Source organism: Anarhichas minor, unplaced genomic scaffold (genome assembly GCF_050575085.1).
Source record: "Anarhichas minor isolate MPS153535 unplaced genomic scaffold, ASM5057508v1 ptg000024l, whole genome shotgun sequence".
NCBI classification, from domain to species: Eukaryota; Metazoa; Chordata; class Actinopteri; order Perciformes; family Anarhichadidae; genus Anarhichas; species Anarhichas minor.
The window spans coordinates 6,450,416-6,466,313 of record NW_027466470.1 but is presented as its reverse complement, the minus strand read 5'-3'; the positions used below and the strand labels follow the sequence as shown (position 1 = coordinate 6,466,313).

The following is a 15,898-nucleotide window of genomic DNA, read 5'->3' as shown; positions in this document are numbered from 1 at the left end:
AATAGGCCTGTATTTTTATCAATACTGTAAATATGAACCACAGAGAGAAAGAGAGAAAGGCAAAGAGTACAGTTTTCTATTGATCTATCTATCTGAAATCTCAATTTGAAAGAGTGCAGTTTTCATATCATAATTGAATTGAACAACCATATCCTGTTGTCTTGACAAGGAGGTGAGAGTTTTAGCCGCTGGATGTTGATTTCGCCAGCTGCAATGATAACTGTCGCCAGCAAATTTAATCATCCGTAGCTAGTTAACATCCATGAGTTCGGCCATAAAACTCCAAGCTGGTGTCTGTCTCGCGTCCCATAACACTGTTAAACAAGACACCTCTAACAACAATGTTGATTATGACTGTTTGTATTATTAACGTTGAAGCCGTGAAGATGACACATGTGTGTACCTCTCCCATAGACCAGAGAAGTCAATTTATAAGCATGACATCATTTCAGTTTAACGTCTTTGGGAGTTATTCTCCCGGTCCTGGTGATTTTTTCCAGCGAACGCAGGAACAGAGTCACGAACAATTCTATTTCATGAACAATAAATGCTACGAGTGTCAGTGTTTCAGTGTTTCTTCTCAAAACTTGTACTGTCAACGAGCCAAACGATATTGGTCGACGTCACCACATCTGACCTCTGCTAATGAATTATTTGATTCATTAATGCTGGTGTTTCAGAACCATGGACAGCTCCGTTTGTTCTTTGCCGAGGGTGCGGCGCTGTCCGTATTACTGAAAGGAAGCGGAGGACATCGATAGACAGAACACGGTGTCTTCGTTTGGTTTCTTAGCCTGCTTGCTTTTCATGGTTTTTGTGTGTGTGTGTGTGTGTGTGTGTGAGAGTGAGAGTGAGAGATTTGAAATATATTTAGCGCTCTTTAATTGTCTTTCTTATTCGAGTGCTTGCCATTGATCAATTCATGTTTTCTTCGATTTTGAAGCCTTTTTTAGCCTTTCAGAGGCAATGCTAACATGCACCATGAACCATCTTAGTGTAGCATGTTAGCTTGCATTTGCTAATTAGCACCAAGCACAAAGTACAGCTGATGTGTTTGTATACGTTTTGCAGGTATTTGGACATAAATCAAAGTATTGGACAAATGAAAATAGATGGTGGCATTAAAAAGTCAGGGGGTCAAAGTTTCTACACTGAACCAAATTCCATAGCCCTCCATCTAATAATAAGTGAGACATCTCACTAAAGAAACTCAAACCTCATAATGGCACTAGAGGAAAAGTCAGGTATCCTCAAAGTGTTTCAGTTTTTATTCTGGATCAAATTATTGGATCGACCGACACCGCCATCCTGCTGCTAGCATGGCTACAATGTTACCACCTGTTAGTGCAGCATCTCACTGAGCCTGTGTTGTGTCTTTGTATTCCCCACAATACGTAAACTGCTGTGCTTCAATCGGGTTATCTGATTATCATGTTTGACAAAACTCCCCTAATGGAGCCCGTGGACTTGTCCAGGCGTTTCACTGATGCAACAAAGACATCAACGAAAAACAGAACCAAGAGGAAAAGAGGGAAAGAGCCGAGTGTGGGGAGGCAGAAGAGAAGAGAGTAAAAGCCGAGCTAATCAGAACAAAACTCCAGCCTCCTGCGCGCTCAACTCTTCTCTACTCAGCTCTGCCCATTCGGATATTAAATTGCCTCTCAGTCGTCTGTGATCTGAAGGAGGTTGGACATTTTTAAAAGTCTGATATCACATTGTCTCTCTGCTCTTGTCTCTGTTCCCTTCATTGAAGAACAAGTGCACCCTGCTTTGTTTTAACAAAAGTCTCGCTCCCTTTTTCTACGTTTGTTTTGACAAAATTGACGAGACACAAGATGAAATCAATGAGACATCGCAGAAGGGAGCGCTGTTTGATGCCAACAATTCATTTCGCGGAAAGTCGGAGGCTGAGAGCCTTTTTTTTCGAGGAATTCTCCACCAGCATTACGTCAGCATGCAGGCTGCACTCCCGTTATGCAAATACAACAAAGTCCCGCGTGTAGCTGCAATCCATAAACTACAGTGGAAACATCTTGAACTCTCTCTCCTCTTTCTCTTTGTCTCCCTCGCTCTCTGATCCAGCTGCTCTTTTGGCAACGGAGCAAACAAATAAATGAAGTACTTCGGCAGAAGGAAGGCTTCACTAGAGAAGGATTGCGGGGAGAGGGAGTGAGATGAGGATTTGGTGAGGGGGGGGGGGGGGGCTTAAAACATCAGTGGGACATTAGGCGTAGGGCCACGACTGTTCAATTATGCTTCCAATGGCTATCGGATTAATAAACCTGAGTCCTTGGATGCTATTTTATCTTTTGTAACGCTAATTGGTGAATAGCTGGAGTTTGAGTATTTATCAAAGTGAGAAAGAGAACAACATGCATCCCAGTATCTGTAGCTATGTTGAAAAGAAACGTAGACTGAGGGGTTAGCTGAAGACAAAACTAAAATGGTGAGACTGGGAGATTCTTTGCTTTATAATTTGAATATTGAGGACTTAGTATGGCCTGTAATGAAAACAGTGGTAAGAAATATTTTGTAACCAACTATTGGGCTCGTCTGTAGCTCTCTACCCCCAAACGACTTGTCTTTTTTTTTTTTACAGGGGGTCACCTGCGGGACTACTTCGTGGCATCACAGCTTGTCTACCGTTTCCCAAAAAGTCAGTCTTTCTTTAAATAGCACTGCTCCACATGCGGATGGCGCGCATTGTGATGCAATTGTGATAGTGGAGACATGGCAGGAAACAAGGCAGAAAGAGAAGATGGAACGATGGCGCAAAGCCGGATTCAAAACCAGGAACGTGGTTTATGATCTTAAGTCGTCAAGGTTGCAATTTCAAAATGAGCAACAGGAATAATTAGAAACAGGGAGTCTGACAAAAGTTAACCTAAAAACAGCATGCCGCATCACTGCATTGTTCACATTCCAATAGAAAACAGTCCAATCAAACTGATGTTGTTGCTGATGCTCACTTGCGTAGCATTCAGTTAGCATTTTGTGTAATGGACATAATCTGCAAAAATAGATATTGGAATACTTTGAACCAGCCCAGTTGCCAAAAATGTTGCCGTTGTATGTTTCTCGGAACCACGGATGCGTTGAATGTTGACGTTCTTGCGTTTGTTCAGAGCAAGTGAGGTAATATATGCAACCTTTATTGAAAGTGGTGCGGTATAATAACGAATATAAAAGGCGAGAAAAGTCCACCAAGCGTGAAAATAATACTGTAAGAATGACCTGAAGCCGATAGTTAGCCCTTTACTTGAGTCTAAAGAAAAGAAAAAGTGAGCAAACGTAGACAACAAAAGACACTAATACAAACACACACGTGTCCTTCTCTCCTAACTTGCCCCCGAGGTTACTCGGGGGCAAGTTAACGTGAAAATAAATCCCAACCTGTCCGACAAGGTGATGAACATGCGGTTTGGTTCAGGCCAACTACACAAGGCTTCATGAAAGAAATCGAAGCAAGCTATGCAGGACTGAGCCGAGCAGAAGTGACTGTGGAGGAGCTGATCATAGTATTTACACAGAGCTCATCCAAACACTCGGTTGCAACAGTGACACAACACGCTCCGCTCAAGCCAGCTACAGCACGCAGGAGACAGGGTTTTTTTGGCAGAAAGAAACATTTTTACAGGCTGTCCGAAGTTATTTCTTCCCATCATAAAGATATATAAACCCTCAGTCAGAGCTCATGTTCACAGTGTAATCAAAGCCCTCAGAACATTTCTACACAAGCTCTTCATAAGTTGATCATTTGCCACGTTATCTCTGCCAGGAGGATCATGTGCACGTGTGCGTGCATGCATCCGCGAATGAGTGTGCACCTCTGTGTCTGTCCAAGGCTAATCTCGCATTCTGCTGCAGCAAACCACACAGCATTTTGGGAGCAAAGTTATGGCTGCATGCGCAAGGATCTCTCGTGTTTGCGGTGACTTACACTTTTTTTTTTAAAACCTTGTATTTCCTGTTTTATACTGCCACTGACTGCCTGCTGACTCCTCACTCACTACTCTTAACCGGCCCCCTGGTGATGACACAGCTGAATGTGCTCACTTCTGGTGTTTTATACAGTGTGTGTTTGCCTATCAGCTAACAGCCAAAGGAACTACCAGTACCATAACGTTATGCTAATACCGTTAGACTAAATGACTAAATAGCATCAGGTAGGTTAGCTTAAATCACTTTCCCACTTGTTCTAAACTGCATGAACACGACTCTGAACATCTCCATCTATGTAGGAAGAACAACAAATCGTTGGCAGTTTAATATTGCTAGGCCCCCTTGAAATGATTTTTTGGCAGTTATGTGACGGCTTGTGATGCTACGGTGACTTCCAGTGTGCCGTTTTACAAATGTTTCCACGCAACGTACCAAGAATTTAGGACACAAACTAAGCGAGGAATTAACACATAGCAGTTGCAACCCTTTGTGAACACATGTGAGCCTCTGCTTGATTAACCACAGAGTCAACCCTGACAAACAACAGGGAGAAAGGGCAGCACACCAGAGGAAAATAACAGCAACAATTCTGCTGATGCATTTCCTCATTAAGCCGTCATTAGAGCATGTATGACGGCAGTACGATCTCTTTTTTAAGAAGGGCACATAACCAAGCAACCTGCACACAAACAAAAAATAATAAAACAAAGACAAAGCCACCTGTAAGTGATCAAGATCCACTAACCTGCTTGTTCTGGAGCTTTCAACCGTATCACACAGTCCTCATCAGCTGATTTGAGTTTATTGTGGATGATTCATGATTCTGAGCAACTCTAACATGACTTCTGTTGACTTACAAATGATCCACCCAATGAGCTTTTCTTTCCATAGCAGACATTTTGAATTAGAAAAATGTATTTACGTGTAGCAGACAGCGTGACAGTGAGCCAGCATGCACAATACCAGCACCCGAAAGCCAAATGGAATTCAGCCATCTTTAATTGTAGGATACAAACACCTGCTTTTCCTGCCATGACAAGTCAACATGTCTCCAATTAAAAAGGTAAATCAATCCACAACTGAGCGGACACAATCTGTCCGTGATGACCGTGAGATACAGTCGAGAGCTCCAGAAGGAGCGAGGAAGTGGTCCTGGAGTTGAGATTGCTCTGTCAAGTGGGAAAACCTTCTTCCAGATTGCATTCAAGTACATGAGAGGCTCACCAGGTTACACATATATTATGTGTTAATTGTTAACTCATTCATTGAGTTGAATACATGATTATTGTATAACAGGGGTTTATTGATGGTTACCCTGTTTGTGGAAGAAGAGTGTCGTTAATTGATATTGGTTATTATATATCGGCTATTTTGACTTTATCTTTTTAGTCCATTTTCAAGTTAAAATACCAAACATTGCCTTATTCCAGCTTTTCATGATAATAATCAACAGATGAATTAATACTGAAAATAATCTTGAGATGTCACCATACATCTACGGGTATCTGGCCTAACTTTTAAACCATAAATAAGAGCACAGATACTGAATTAAAACATTTTTTTTTAAATCTCTGAGTTGCTGTCAAAAGTATAAAACATGGCTTTCACATGACTAGAACATGTTTTGTACAATACAGCATAAAGAAAAACGAAAAATGCAAATGCCAAATGCCACTGTACACTGGACAACTTAGTCACATCACAGAGCGCGGTAGTTCCAGTCCACTTGCTCCTTTATCCTCCACAGCCCTAAAGAGATGCTGTGTCATAAATGAGAGCGATGTCGGGTTGGATTATGGTCTAGGTACAGAGCTTCTGTGTAAACGCCTGGTTAAGTTAAGCTTCAGCCCCCATCCTCCTCCTCCTCCTCCTTCTTCTCTCTCATTTCCCAGTGTAACGCTGGCTGTGCACACTTTGCTCTTACTGTGCTGTGACCAGACCATGAGACGAGAGATGCTGTTGTCCATAGACTTTGCATCCTCTCTTTGAAATAGAGGGGGGGGGGGGGGAATAGTGCCAGCAATTTCAGACAGCTGTTGTAAAAGAAAAAAAGAGAAATAAAATAATAATAAAAAGCTTTAAAAGCTCTACATTAAATTGCATGGCTGAATATTCCCCTGAGCAGTCTGTATGCTGAGATGGTTCATTTACAGTAGCAGAACAGTGCAGGGAGGCTGGGTGAAGCAGAGTATGGCGGGTGTAAAGATGCCGCTAGTTCCGTGGAAATGTGCATGACAACAAAAGCGGGTTAGGGGGCAGTGCACGCGACCATCTTCCCATAATATCCAAAGCATACATAAAAGCAGAAGGTTGCAGGTTTAAATGTATGGAGGTTGGATGGAAACAAAGGAAAAGCGTGCATGCGATGCTGGTTGAAACAATGCACCCCAGGAAGCAGACAGAGCACCTACCTTTGAGGACTTTTATCTGTGCATCTTCTTCACTGGAGCACCACTGATTCCGTTCACATCAGCCGAGGAGGAGGGACAAAAATAATCAAAAAAGCTGTCAAAGAGCATTTTGTTGCCAGAAATGTTTGTAAAAAAAAAAAAGAAGAAAAAAAGCACTAAAAGCTCGAGGCTCAGCCCGGCTCGCCGTGGAAGCGATAACTATATTCTTCTCGTTTCCACAGACAGCCTATTATGTCTGCTCTCCATCATGATGAAAGCCTCATGTTGTGCAGCATTACGCTAGCCGAACGGCTAACGTACCCGGTAACGATATTCTAGCGCAATCCGGTGAGTGGAGAGATGCTATCCTCATGATTTCCCGTCATCCCGCTGTGTTTTGGTGAGGGTGATATGAAAGCGAAGAGAAAAGGATGCTCTCGGGCTGTGGTAGCGAGCAGGTCCCTTCGCTCCTGCTGTCTACGGAAGCCCGGGTGGGCCAGAAATGCGATTTCTTTCTTTTCTTTTTTCTTTCTGCTCATCTGATAGAAAGGGAGCTGGTGATTTTATAACGAAACAGACAGGGAATGATTTTACTTTAAAGTAATGATAATGCATTGTATTTTTATTGTACTTGATAACAGATGTTAAAAAGTGTGGTTTCAATTAGTCGACTAATTGATCATTATGATCTTAATTAATTAATACTTTTACTCTGTAATAGTGTCCCAATGATCACAAAGCAAGGTCTTAATTAAAAGGTATCTAAATAATGACATTTATTTAAATTTCACTTTTAAATATGGATGTTAAATGCTTTTTTAATTGGTTGTACCGTGTTGGTTGACTTATTAGGTATGCTTTCTTTAATAAGTCATTAATGTAAAATCTGACATCACAATGATATTCACAAACATGGTCTTTATTGCTGGATATGAGATCTTCAGCAGTCAACTGCAACAGAACAATAATATGTTTGAGAACCATAATGATTAATATCAGATCAACTTTATTAATTCTATACTGATGATATATTGTTTTATTCAATTGCACACCATAAACAAGGTTAGCAGCTACACAAGTCAACAAATTATTGTGTTGAATAATAACAGAAGTGAGCCTAATTGTTTCCTCAGGTGAGTGTTCTGAGTGTACAACAGTTCAAACCGATGGGACAGATGTTGTGGTTCTCTGCTCCATCTAGTGGAAGCAAGAAATCCCTGCAGGGATCAGGACCATCAGTGACATGTTGACTGGACACTTTATACATTACAGGACCGACAAAACCACAACACACACGGATATAAATCAAAAACACGGACCAAAGATCCTGATTGGACAATTTTATTTTCTCAAGGACATTTATGAAGCCAGAAGGAAGATCTGTTTTTATCATCGTACACAATGTCAAAAACAATGAGTTTATTTTCTGATCACCATCACATCAACATAATGCACACACGGTACCAACTACACTCACTGAAAGCCTGGGGTTTGGTACAGAGCCTGGTTTGCCAAAGGAACGCTGGAGTTACAGCTCGGATTAAAGGAGATCTTGCTGCTTTGACACCTTTGGGAGGAGGTCTACGTATATTACAGAGTCCGGTTTCCTCTCGTTAAAGATTCAATGTTTGTACTCATTCAGAACTTTGATTTGTTTTTTTTTATGGCTTTGTCGTGATATAGCAGAAGTCTAATTGTATCATTCAAATTGCACTCTACCCACAAATACAACTCGGCTTTACACACACAAGTTAAGCTTCTTTAAGGAATGTTAGAAAATGCAGATTTGTACAGCTAACATGTTAAGACGTACATTCAAAACAAGACAGTTTAATAAAAACAAAAAAAAAAAGGATTTGCAGAATTTCTGTGTAAAATGAGGATATTTTAAAAAGCCTGCATCCAATAAAGTTGTCCATTAACAGTGACTTGAGAAAGAGGATAGCAGCTTTGACTTAAACTTGAGCATCTGCAAACAAAACAAAAAAGAAAGTATTTTGGATATCCACAATCTTTTGGCTTCCCTCTCGTCAACACTGAACAATCCACTTTCATGGCCACCACATTCTCGTAAAAACTACTGAAGAGGAACCAGGTTAAAACAAACTAAATAAAGGAGACTCGGGGGGGTAAACAAGGAAGTTATGGCTGGCAGCTGTGTTCAGGAGGCTCACTGGTCTCAAATGTCGATATCTGAGCTCCAGAACGCTTTGAGGAACTAAGGAAACGAACGACAGGATGCCTCCCAAAGAGCACGTCCAACCCTCCAGTGGCTTTACTAGTGATTCCAGATCAGTACTCTAATCCTAAACTTCATAGATCCTCTCACTTCTACAGCGGGAGGCCTAGAGAATACTGTATTTGGGCCACTGCGTGGATTAAGGACCACGTGCTTATTATTAGCAGAACAAAAAGAAAAAGATGACTGACAGACCAGGCTACAGTAATGAACACAATGGCAAACACCCTCATGCTTCACATGAAAAAAAGAAAAATCACTTGTCCAGCATACACACACAAACAGACACCCACACAGAAATATTTTCAAATTCTCCGGTGTCATTTTAAAACTCATCGTTTATCCAAGAGTGGTCAGAAGAAAGTCAGAACCCATGACTATGAACCCATGACTATGAACCCATCGGTACGTTTGGAGAGCGATTTGATCCATTTGATGACGCGGCACGTTGTCTCCACAGCTCGTCAGACTACAGACTGGCTGGTGTGAGGAAACAGATCGAAATTCACGAACATTCTGCTCGTACTACTCATCAAACTGAACTGAAGGTTCAATCATATAATCCGGAAACACTGCCATCTTTTTTTTTTTCACTTCTCTTATTCAACAATCATGTTTCTCTCAAGAAAAGACAGCCGGCTGTGCACGTACCACTCTTGCATAAATGATGGGTAAAAGAACAATACCAGGCAAATAGAGACATTTAAATAATTTACGATGTATTTACACAATAATCCGTCTTATTTTCCAGCAGTGTCTTTTTTTTTTTTTGATCTTCTCAGCGTGTGAATGCATCTTCTAGTCACCCATCTTTACTTTCGATGTCTGAGGGAGGGAAAAAAAAGAAACCAGTTATTACAATTTCAAACAGAACTCATCACGACTACACAATATAGATCCATCGAAACTTTGTGGAAATAATTAACTGTCTTTGCAACGATAATTCTCAGAAGTCTGAAACAAAGGCCTTTTGTTGTCGAGCATTGTAGCAGCTAAATGCCACGGGTAGTCATCTCCTCTAAAGAAGGAAAAGACGGCTGGTGAAGACGCGTCTCATTCACCTGCAGAATGGCTACAATGACACCGAACAGGCCGATAGCACTGCCAAAGATTTCCACAATGAGGATCTTCACGAAGAGGTTGGCGTTCTGGGCGTCTGCCAGCGCGGCTCCGCTGCCCACGATGCCAACGCAGATGCCACAGAAGAGGTTGGAGAAGCCAACGGTCAGGCCGGCTCCGAACATGGAGTAACCTGGGAGGACGGGAAACCAAGTGAGTCAGAGACCTCCGCGTGCAACAAACGCAGGGACTGGAAACAGAAAATCTCATTTCCTGTGAGGTCTGGAAACCAAAGCGAAGCGCAACAGCGGCTGATATTCAATCTGAGAGACAATTTTGAAGCATCTTAAAATATTCATTGCTTTAACGTCTTTGATATTACCTTCTTTTCATGCATAATATTTCATGAGTGAATGATATATATATAAATAGATCTATCAAAGTGCATTAGAAGTCTTTTAATAAGGTGAGCAATCCATATTTAATACTTGTTGTGACTGAATGTTGCAACTATCTTAAAGGGACGGTTCACTCGAAAACCAAAAACACATACGTTTCCTCTTACCTGCAGTGCTATTAATCAGATCGACATCGTCTTGGTGCGAGTTGTCTAATTTTGGAGATATAGTGCGTAGAGGTGTCTGCCATCTCTCCAATATAATGAGACTATATTCCATGTAGGAGCTATTTTCTATAAACCATAGTTATTTATATGAAACTGCACAATGGTTTATCTTGAGTAACCAGGTCATGATTTTGGCTCTTTGAGCACCACAATCCGTGTGACAGACACATTTTCTATCCGTTTATCAGGGGGAGACACTTTCCAGCTCTTCCTGGGGAACCCTGAGGCATCCCCGGGCCAGACGAGATATAAAGTCCCTCCAGGGTGTTCTGGGTCTACCCCAGAGGATGTGCTCGTAAATCCTCTAAAAGGGAGGCGTCCTAATCAGATGCCTGAACCACCTCAGCTGACCCCTTTCCTCAGGAAGGAGCAGCAGCTCTCCTCTGAGCTCCCTCCTGGATGTCTGAGCTCCTCACCCGTTCTCTAAAGGCTGAGCCCAACCGCCACACAAAGGTGACACAGCGTCCCACAGGTGAGGATTGGAATGTAGATGGACTGCTAAACTTAGAGCTCTGCCTTCTGGCTCAGCTACCTCCTCAGACTCCCTACTCATTCCCAAACCCGGAGGGTGCAATCCAGCGTTTCTCGGCTGAGAACCATGAACCTCAGACTTGAAAGTACTGACTCTCAACCCAGCTGCTTCCCACTCGAGTGCCATATACTTCCATTATACTGGAGAAAAGGCAGACATCTCTTCAGCTGACATCTCAAAAACCAAGCAACTCCTACCAAAAATAAATAAATAGCACTGCAGATAAAACTAATTTTTTATTTTGGGGTGAACTGTCCCTTTAACATGTTATTTTTAAAGCATTTTTCTTCTATTCTATTTTATTTTTCTTATTTTGAATTGTTTCTGTTTCTAAGCATTTAACTTGCTACCAGTTACATTAAAAGAGTTTTATAGCTGGAAGCATCAATGTTGAAAAAAGTGAGAAATATTCACCTGGAATATTACAATTTGTGTCATATTCAGTGAATTCCTGGTGCCGTTTTAAGGTGTTGACATTCTTTGGAATGGCTATTTTTCTTTTGTCTTTTTGTGGGTTTTCTTACCAGCTTGGTAGTTCCTTGCCCCGATGGTCTCGGGGGTTGTTCCACTGAAGTTCTAGAAGATGAAAGTTTATTTTTAAGAGTAAAAAAAAAAAAACATCCTTGCTCCGTTGTTGATATCATTAAACTTGTTATTAAGCTTTCTGTCCCATATCTATAAATGCTTTCATTTTTTAGCAGTGCAAAATGGGAGAACTGCACAGTGTTCTTGATTATGGACAAGAAAAACGCTTAATGCTGACCTCGGCCATGTTGCTGATTACAATGGCCATGATGATCCCGTAGATCGCCACAGCTTCACAGAAGATGATGCTGAAGGGAGAAATAAAAAGAACAGAAACGTAGTAAGAGACGCGTTTGTGTTTAAAACTGGCAGTTTGTTCCCACAAGTCACTACACAGCTGCAGTCCTCATTTGAGAAGGATTTACAGATGTTTTGATGTGGATTTCTAATATTTAATTGGCTATGTTTTCCCATGAGGAATCCATCCACAAACTATTTTTTGTATTTTGGAAGTCTACAGGAAGTTAGAAATTAAATGAAAAATGTGATATTTCAACCACATTCGTTTAGCAGCAATATTTAAGTGTGTTTAGCTCGATAACACTATGCAGCTGAGCTGATCAAGTTTAAGGACGGATAGAAAGACGGAGTCATTTATTAATCCTACAGCAGCTACTTAACGTAAATCACGAAAAAGAAACAAAGCATAAAAAATAAAGTAGAGGAGAATTGGACAGAGTGTAGCTTTCTAGTTCTTGAATGAGCCTACCTAACCAAATTCTTGGTTTTGATTCGTGGAGCTTTGACTCCACCACCAAGGATGCTTGAGCCAGTGATGTAGATCCCCCTGGAAAACAAAAAGTACAATCAGCACAACATTTAAAACATGACACAAAACTACCAGGTGGTGAGAAATGATTAAGAAGCAGCAGCACCAAAAACTAAACTTACTTTTTAGTTTCCACACAAGCAAACACCCTGTGATTTCACATATTTAGGGGCGGCTTCTCTACATGTTTCATCAGAGTTATTTTCATCCATAAGCAAAAGACCACCGGGTGAATATGGCAGTGCAAAGCCAAACATAACATGCAAAAATATACATACATAGATGTTTTTAATTTGTAATTCAGGCATATAATCAAACACTTGATGGGGATTCAGTGGTGTGGAAGTTTTTTTTTTTTTAGGCTAGTTTATTTTGTTTGTCTCTGCGAAATGTTCTTTAAAAAGGACAGATGTCTAGTGTTTGCACCTCTGCAGTCCCTCAGCTGTTGTCTTAACGGTGCGTTCAAGAGCAACTTTTAACAGAAGACATAAAGGTGACATGAGTCTATGCATCAGTCAGTTGGTCAGAGCCACTCTGAAGCCAATTGTTATAAATATATATATATATATAAATAATGCTCATAAAATGTGTTTTGTTATAACCGCCATATTAGTTTATGATTCACCAGTTAATTGCAGACACTAAAAAAGGAACACAACATTATCCAAAACAATACTCAAGCATTTTCCTAAGTTGCCAATTCTAACATTTTCCAGTTCCACATTTCCACATGATGTACTTTCTGGAGTGCGTCAAGAAAGAGGAAATCACTGCTGCATTCTAGGCCTTCACGTACCACCACACCCGCCTCACACATCCGACATACCACTGTAACCAGTGCTCCTTGTCAGGTACTCACCAGGCTGCTCCCACCACAGACAGAGAGATGGCCAAGCCAATGCCCAGATTGGCCCACATGAAAGGAGAGGTCTCTGTGAGGAACCTGCAAGCAAAGAAGCACAGCTGATGAACTACACTTTACAAGGAAAAGTGTACAAGCAGCAAAACATGAACGCATTTGTTTTAAGCAATACTGTTTCTATATTGAACAGATTGAAACTGGTATTTGTTGCATTGCACTATAGTGATATTCTCAGCATGGTGCGATCTAGGGAAAGTCAATGTAGTTTTGTTACTGTAAATGTAAACCGTCTCTTTTAACATTGAATGTTCTGCAAGGGAATACTGTCAGGAAGGGTTAGAAGACTCAACAGAAACTGCCTGATCATCGCCTATTGAACATGACCTAAAGGCAACAAATCTTCACATTTGAGTGGTTCAAAACAATACGTTTGGCATTTTTGCTTGGATGTCACTAAAAGAAATCAGTTAACAAATCAAGCAAGACCATCAACAGAGTATCTTTTCCTGTACCATCTAATTCTAACAGATGGCAGAATAAGAAAAATATGGCTTGAGCAGTGATATTTGTGCCAGTGTTTGGGCCCACAATTAAACATCGTTTTATCCCAAAGTTACCCAAATTATACTAATTAACAAAGTAGATTTATTCCAAGATTGCTTACCATGCCACATCGAAGCGGAATCCCAGGTCAAATATGGTATAGCAGAGACCTATGGAAACAAAAAGGTATCATATCAAACGTAAAGAAAGGTCAATCTGATGCATATTTACAAGTAAGCTTGGTGTATGTGAGTGACAGCCCTTTAGTACAGACATGTACAGTGTGTTACCGCATTAATAATGAGCGGTGTGTGAAACAGTGTCACATGTATGTGCTAAAGGCATGGAAAGAAGTTCTAACTTCGGTGTGATAGCTCACTCTCACGTGAAAACTGCTGCAGTTCCTGTTTGGGACCGTTTCCAATCCGCCAGCTGTGTAGCTTTAAAGCTACATGAACAGCTAACCAGCTAACGTTAGCTTAGCCACGTCAAATTACGTTAAATGCTGAAAGAGTACCAACCCAGGATCCCATCAAAATAAGTCTGGAACTAACATTAGTCAAAATAAACCCCAAACACTCTCGTCCAACGGTTAAACCTCCGACATGTTTTGCTGTAAGAGGTTAGCTATGAGCTAACGTTATCTGACGTTAGCTTAATGTTAAGTAGCAATAAATACTAAAATAGCGACTTCTGACGCAAGACGAGTTCGCTTGAAAAGTGAAATACATTCAGCAACAGATTTCGGCGGCTCCATTTAATTAATTACTAGCATGCATGAATAACATTATCTCCATTTTTTTTTTAACCTATCGATAGTAGCTAGCAAACAAAATGGAAACAGCTGTAGACGGTCGTGTCCCAGGATATAGCCAGGTCCCAAATTCTAACTGTCAAACGCAAAAAACACGCTTTTCCATGAAGAAAGAACGACTGACTACACGGCCATTGTTACATAAGTGTAGGAAATATAAGATTTAATTCATTAATTCCAATATTCTGATTTTTTTTTTTAAAGGAAAAAATATAATCTTACCGACGACTAGTATGGTGCTCCAGAAGGCCAAAGTGACCCCCGTGTACAAAATAGCGTGTCCGTTCATCATCCACTCTAGCAGCATCTAGCCGGCCGTCTAACCTGCGGGATCAGCGAGATATCCTCGGCTGCAATCTAACAATTTGACGCTAAGAAAACGAAATAATGCTGTTTTTAAGACACGCTATCGGTCGATGGAGAAGACGAGAGCATCGAAAGGAGAAGCTGGGTGATGTCAGCTGATCCAGCTTGCCTAGCATGTGACCGGAGACCGGAGGGCTGCGTTCGGTTATAGTTTTTCTTTACCTTGGTGAAGCGATTTTGCAGTACATCTTTATTTATTCTTATTATGTTAATACAGACAATAACAAAAACTCGGGTTGTGATTCACAATACACTATACACAGAATAAAAAAGGTGTGCAGCCAAGTCCTTAGAGACGTGAGTATTATAGCCTATGATTATAACCGAATACGGCCTAGTGAGAGCTCCCTGCAGTGCGTGTTACGGACGCTAGATGTCACTGTTGTAGTTTTAGTTAAATAACGACTACAGTACATTTAAAAGAGATTCATTCGTTCAATAAATCCCTGTTAAACTTCCACATTTCCATAGGGAAGTAAGTAGTATCACCTTGGCTGCTTGAATGTAAACCCCTTTTCTCACCCCACAAATACATTATTTAATCTTTATCTCTATTTTCAAGAGATGTTGGTAGGACTTTGTACTGATTCAAAGGAATTTCTCAGTAATATTTTTGGGAGCAATTAACATTGTTTAATAAGAATGTGAGCTCAGACTTACTAGGAACAAAATTAAAAGCATTATTTCTCCATTATCAAATAGTAAACTTACTTCAGTGTGATAAGCACTTACTAACAAACATGGTCAAAGAGGTGTCACATATGAGAAACGTCTCCATCGATACCATCCAACAAAACATAACAGATGACACTGATATTATTTGCTCCTCCTGTGGCCTCGATGGTGAAACATCCTGGCAATTGTTTTCACTATAATTTGTTTGGAAATATTTGTCCAGATTGATTCATTGTAACAGTTCTGTTCAGTTTCTATTACTATATAAAGATGAATTTTTATAATGTCATGTCCGCACAATTATAATTATAATTGCTATTATAGTTCCACATCCACAAAAATACATTCTATAACAGAAAAAACATTGTTTGAAATCCTTACAAATAAAATCCACCTGCAAGGAGGTTCGCAGGAGGAGGAGCTCTACCCTAAAGTTAAAATAAATTAGCATTTCCAAACTATCTGTGAGAATGACAACAAAAAAAAAGAATCTGGCT

General features: G+C 40.6%; 1 protein-coding gene across 2 annotated transcripts; it reads right to left on the bottom strand.

Annotated features, from left to right (window-relative positions):
* Window positions 1-7,657: 7,657 nt before the first annotated feature.
* On the bottom strand, window positions 7,658-14,851 carry atp6v0b (ATPase H+ transporting V0 subunit b). 2 transcript variants are annotated; one of them, XM_076097800.1, is made up of 8 exons: window positions 14,583-14,851; window positions 13,668-13,716; window positions 13,001-13,084; window positions 12,082-12,159; window positions 11,551-11,620; window positions 11,312-11,363; window positions 9,633-9,823; window positions 7,658-9,396 (listed from the first exon to the last, which is right to left on the bottom strand). In XM_076097800.1, the coding sequence occupies exons 1-8, from the start codon at window positions 14,665-14,667 to the stop codon at window positions 9,370-9,372; spliced, it is 636 nt and encodes a 211-aa protein (XP_075953915.1). In that variant the 5' UTR covers window positions 14,668-14,851; the 3' UTR covers window positions 7,658-9,369. The 2 variants fall into 2 exon arrangements, with proteins under 2 accessions (XP_075953915.1, XP_075953916.1); XM_076097801.1 differs by lacking the exon at window positions 14,583-14,851 and adding an exon at window positions 13,932-14,548.
* Between the last annotated feature and the right edge of the window lie 1,047 nt (window positions 14,852-15,898).

What these genes read in the sequence shown, in the direction of transcription:
- atp6v0b (XM_076097800.1), bottom strand. Translation starts at nt 14,667, where the DNA reads ATGCTGCTAGAGTGGATGATGAACGGACACGCTATTTTGTACACGGGG. An exon ending in TAATCAGCAACATGGCCGAG is followed by an intron (nt 11,364 to 11,550) that starts GTCAGCATTAAG and finishes TTCATCTTCTAG; the next exon opens with AACTTCAGTGGAACAACCCC. An exon ending in TCATTGTAGCCATTCTGCAG is followed by an intron (nt 9,397 to 9,632) that starts GTGAATGAGACG and finishes TCCCTCCCTCAG; the next exon opens with ACATCGAAAGTAAAGATGGG.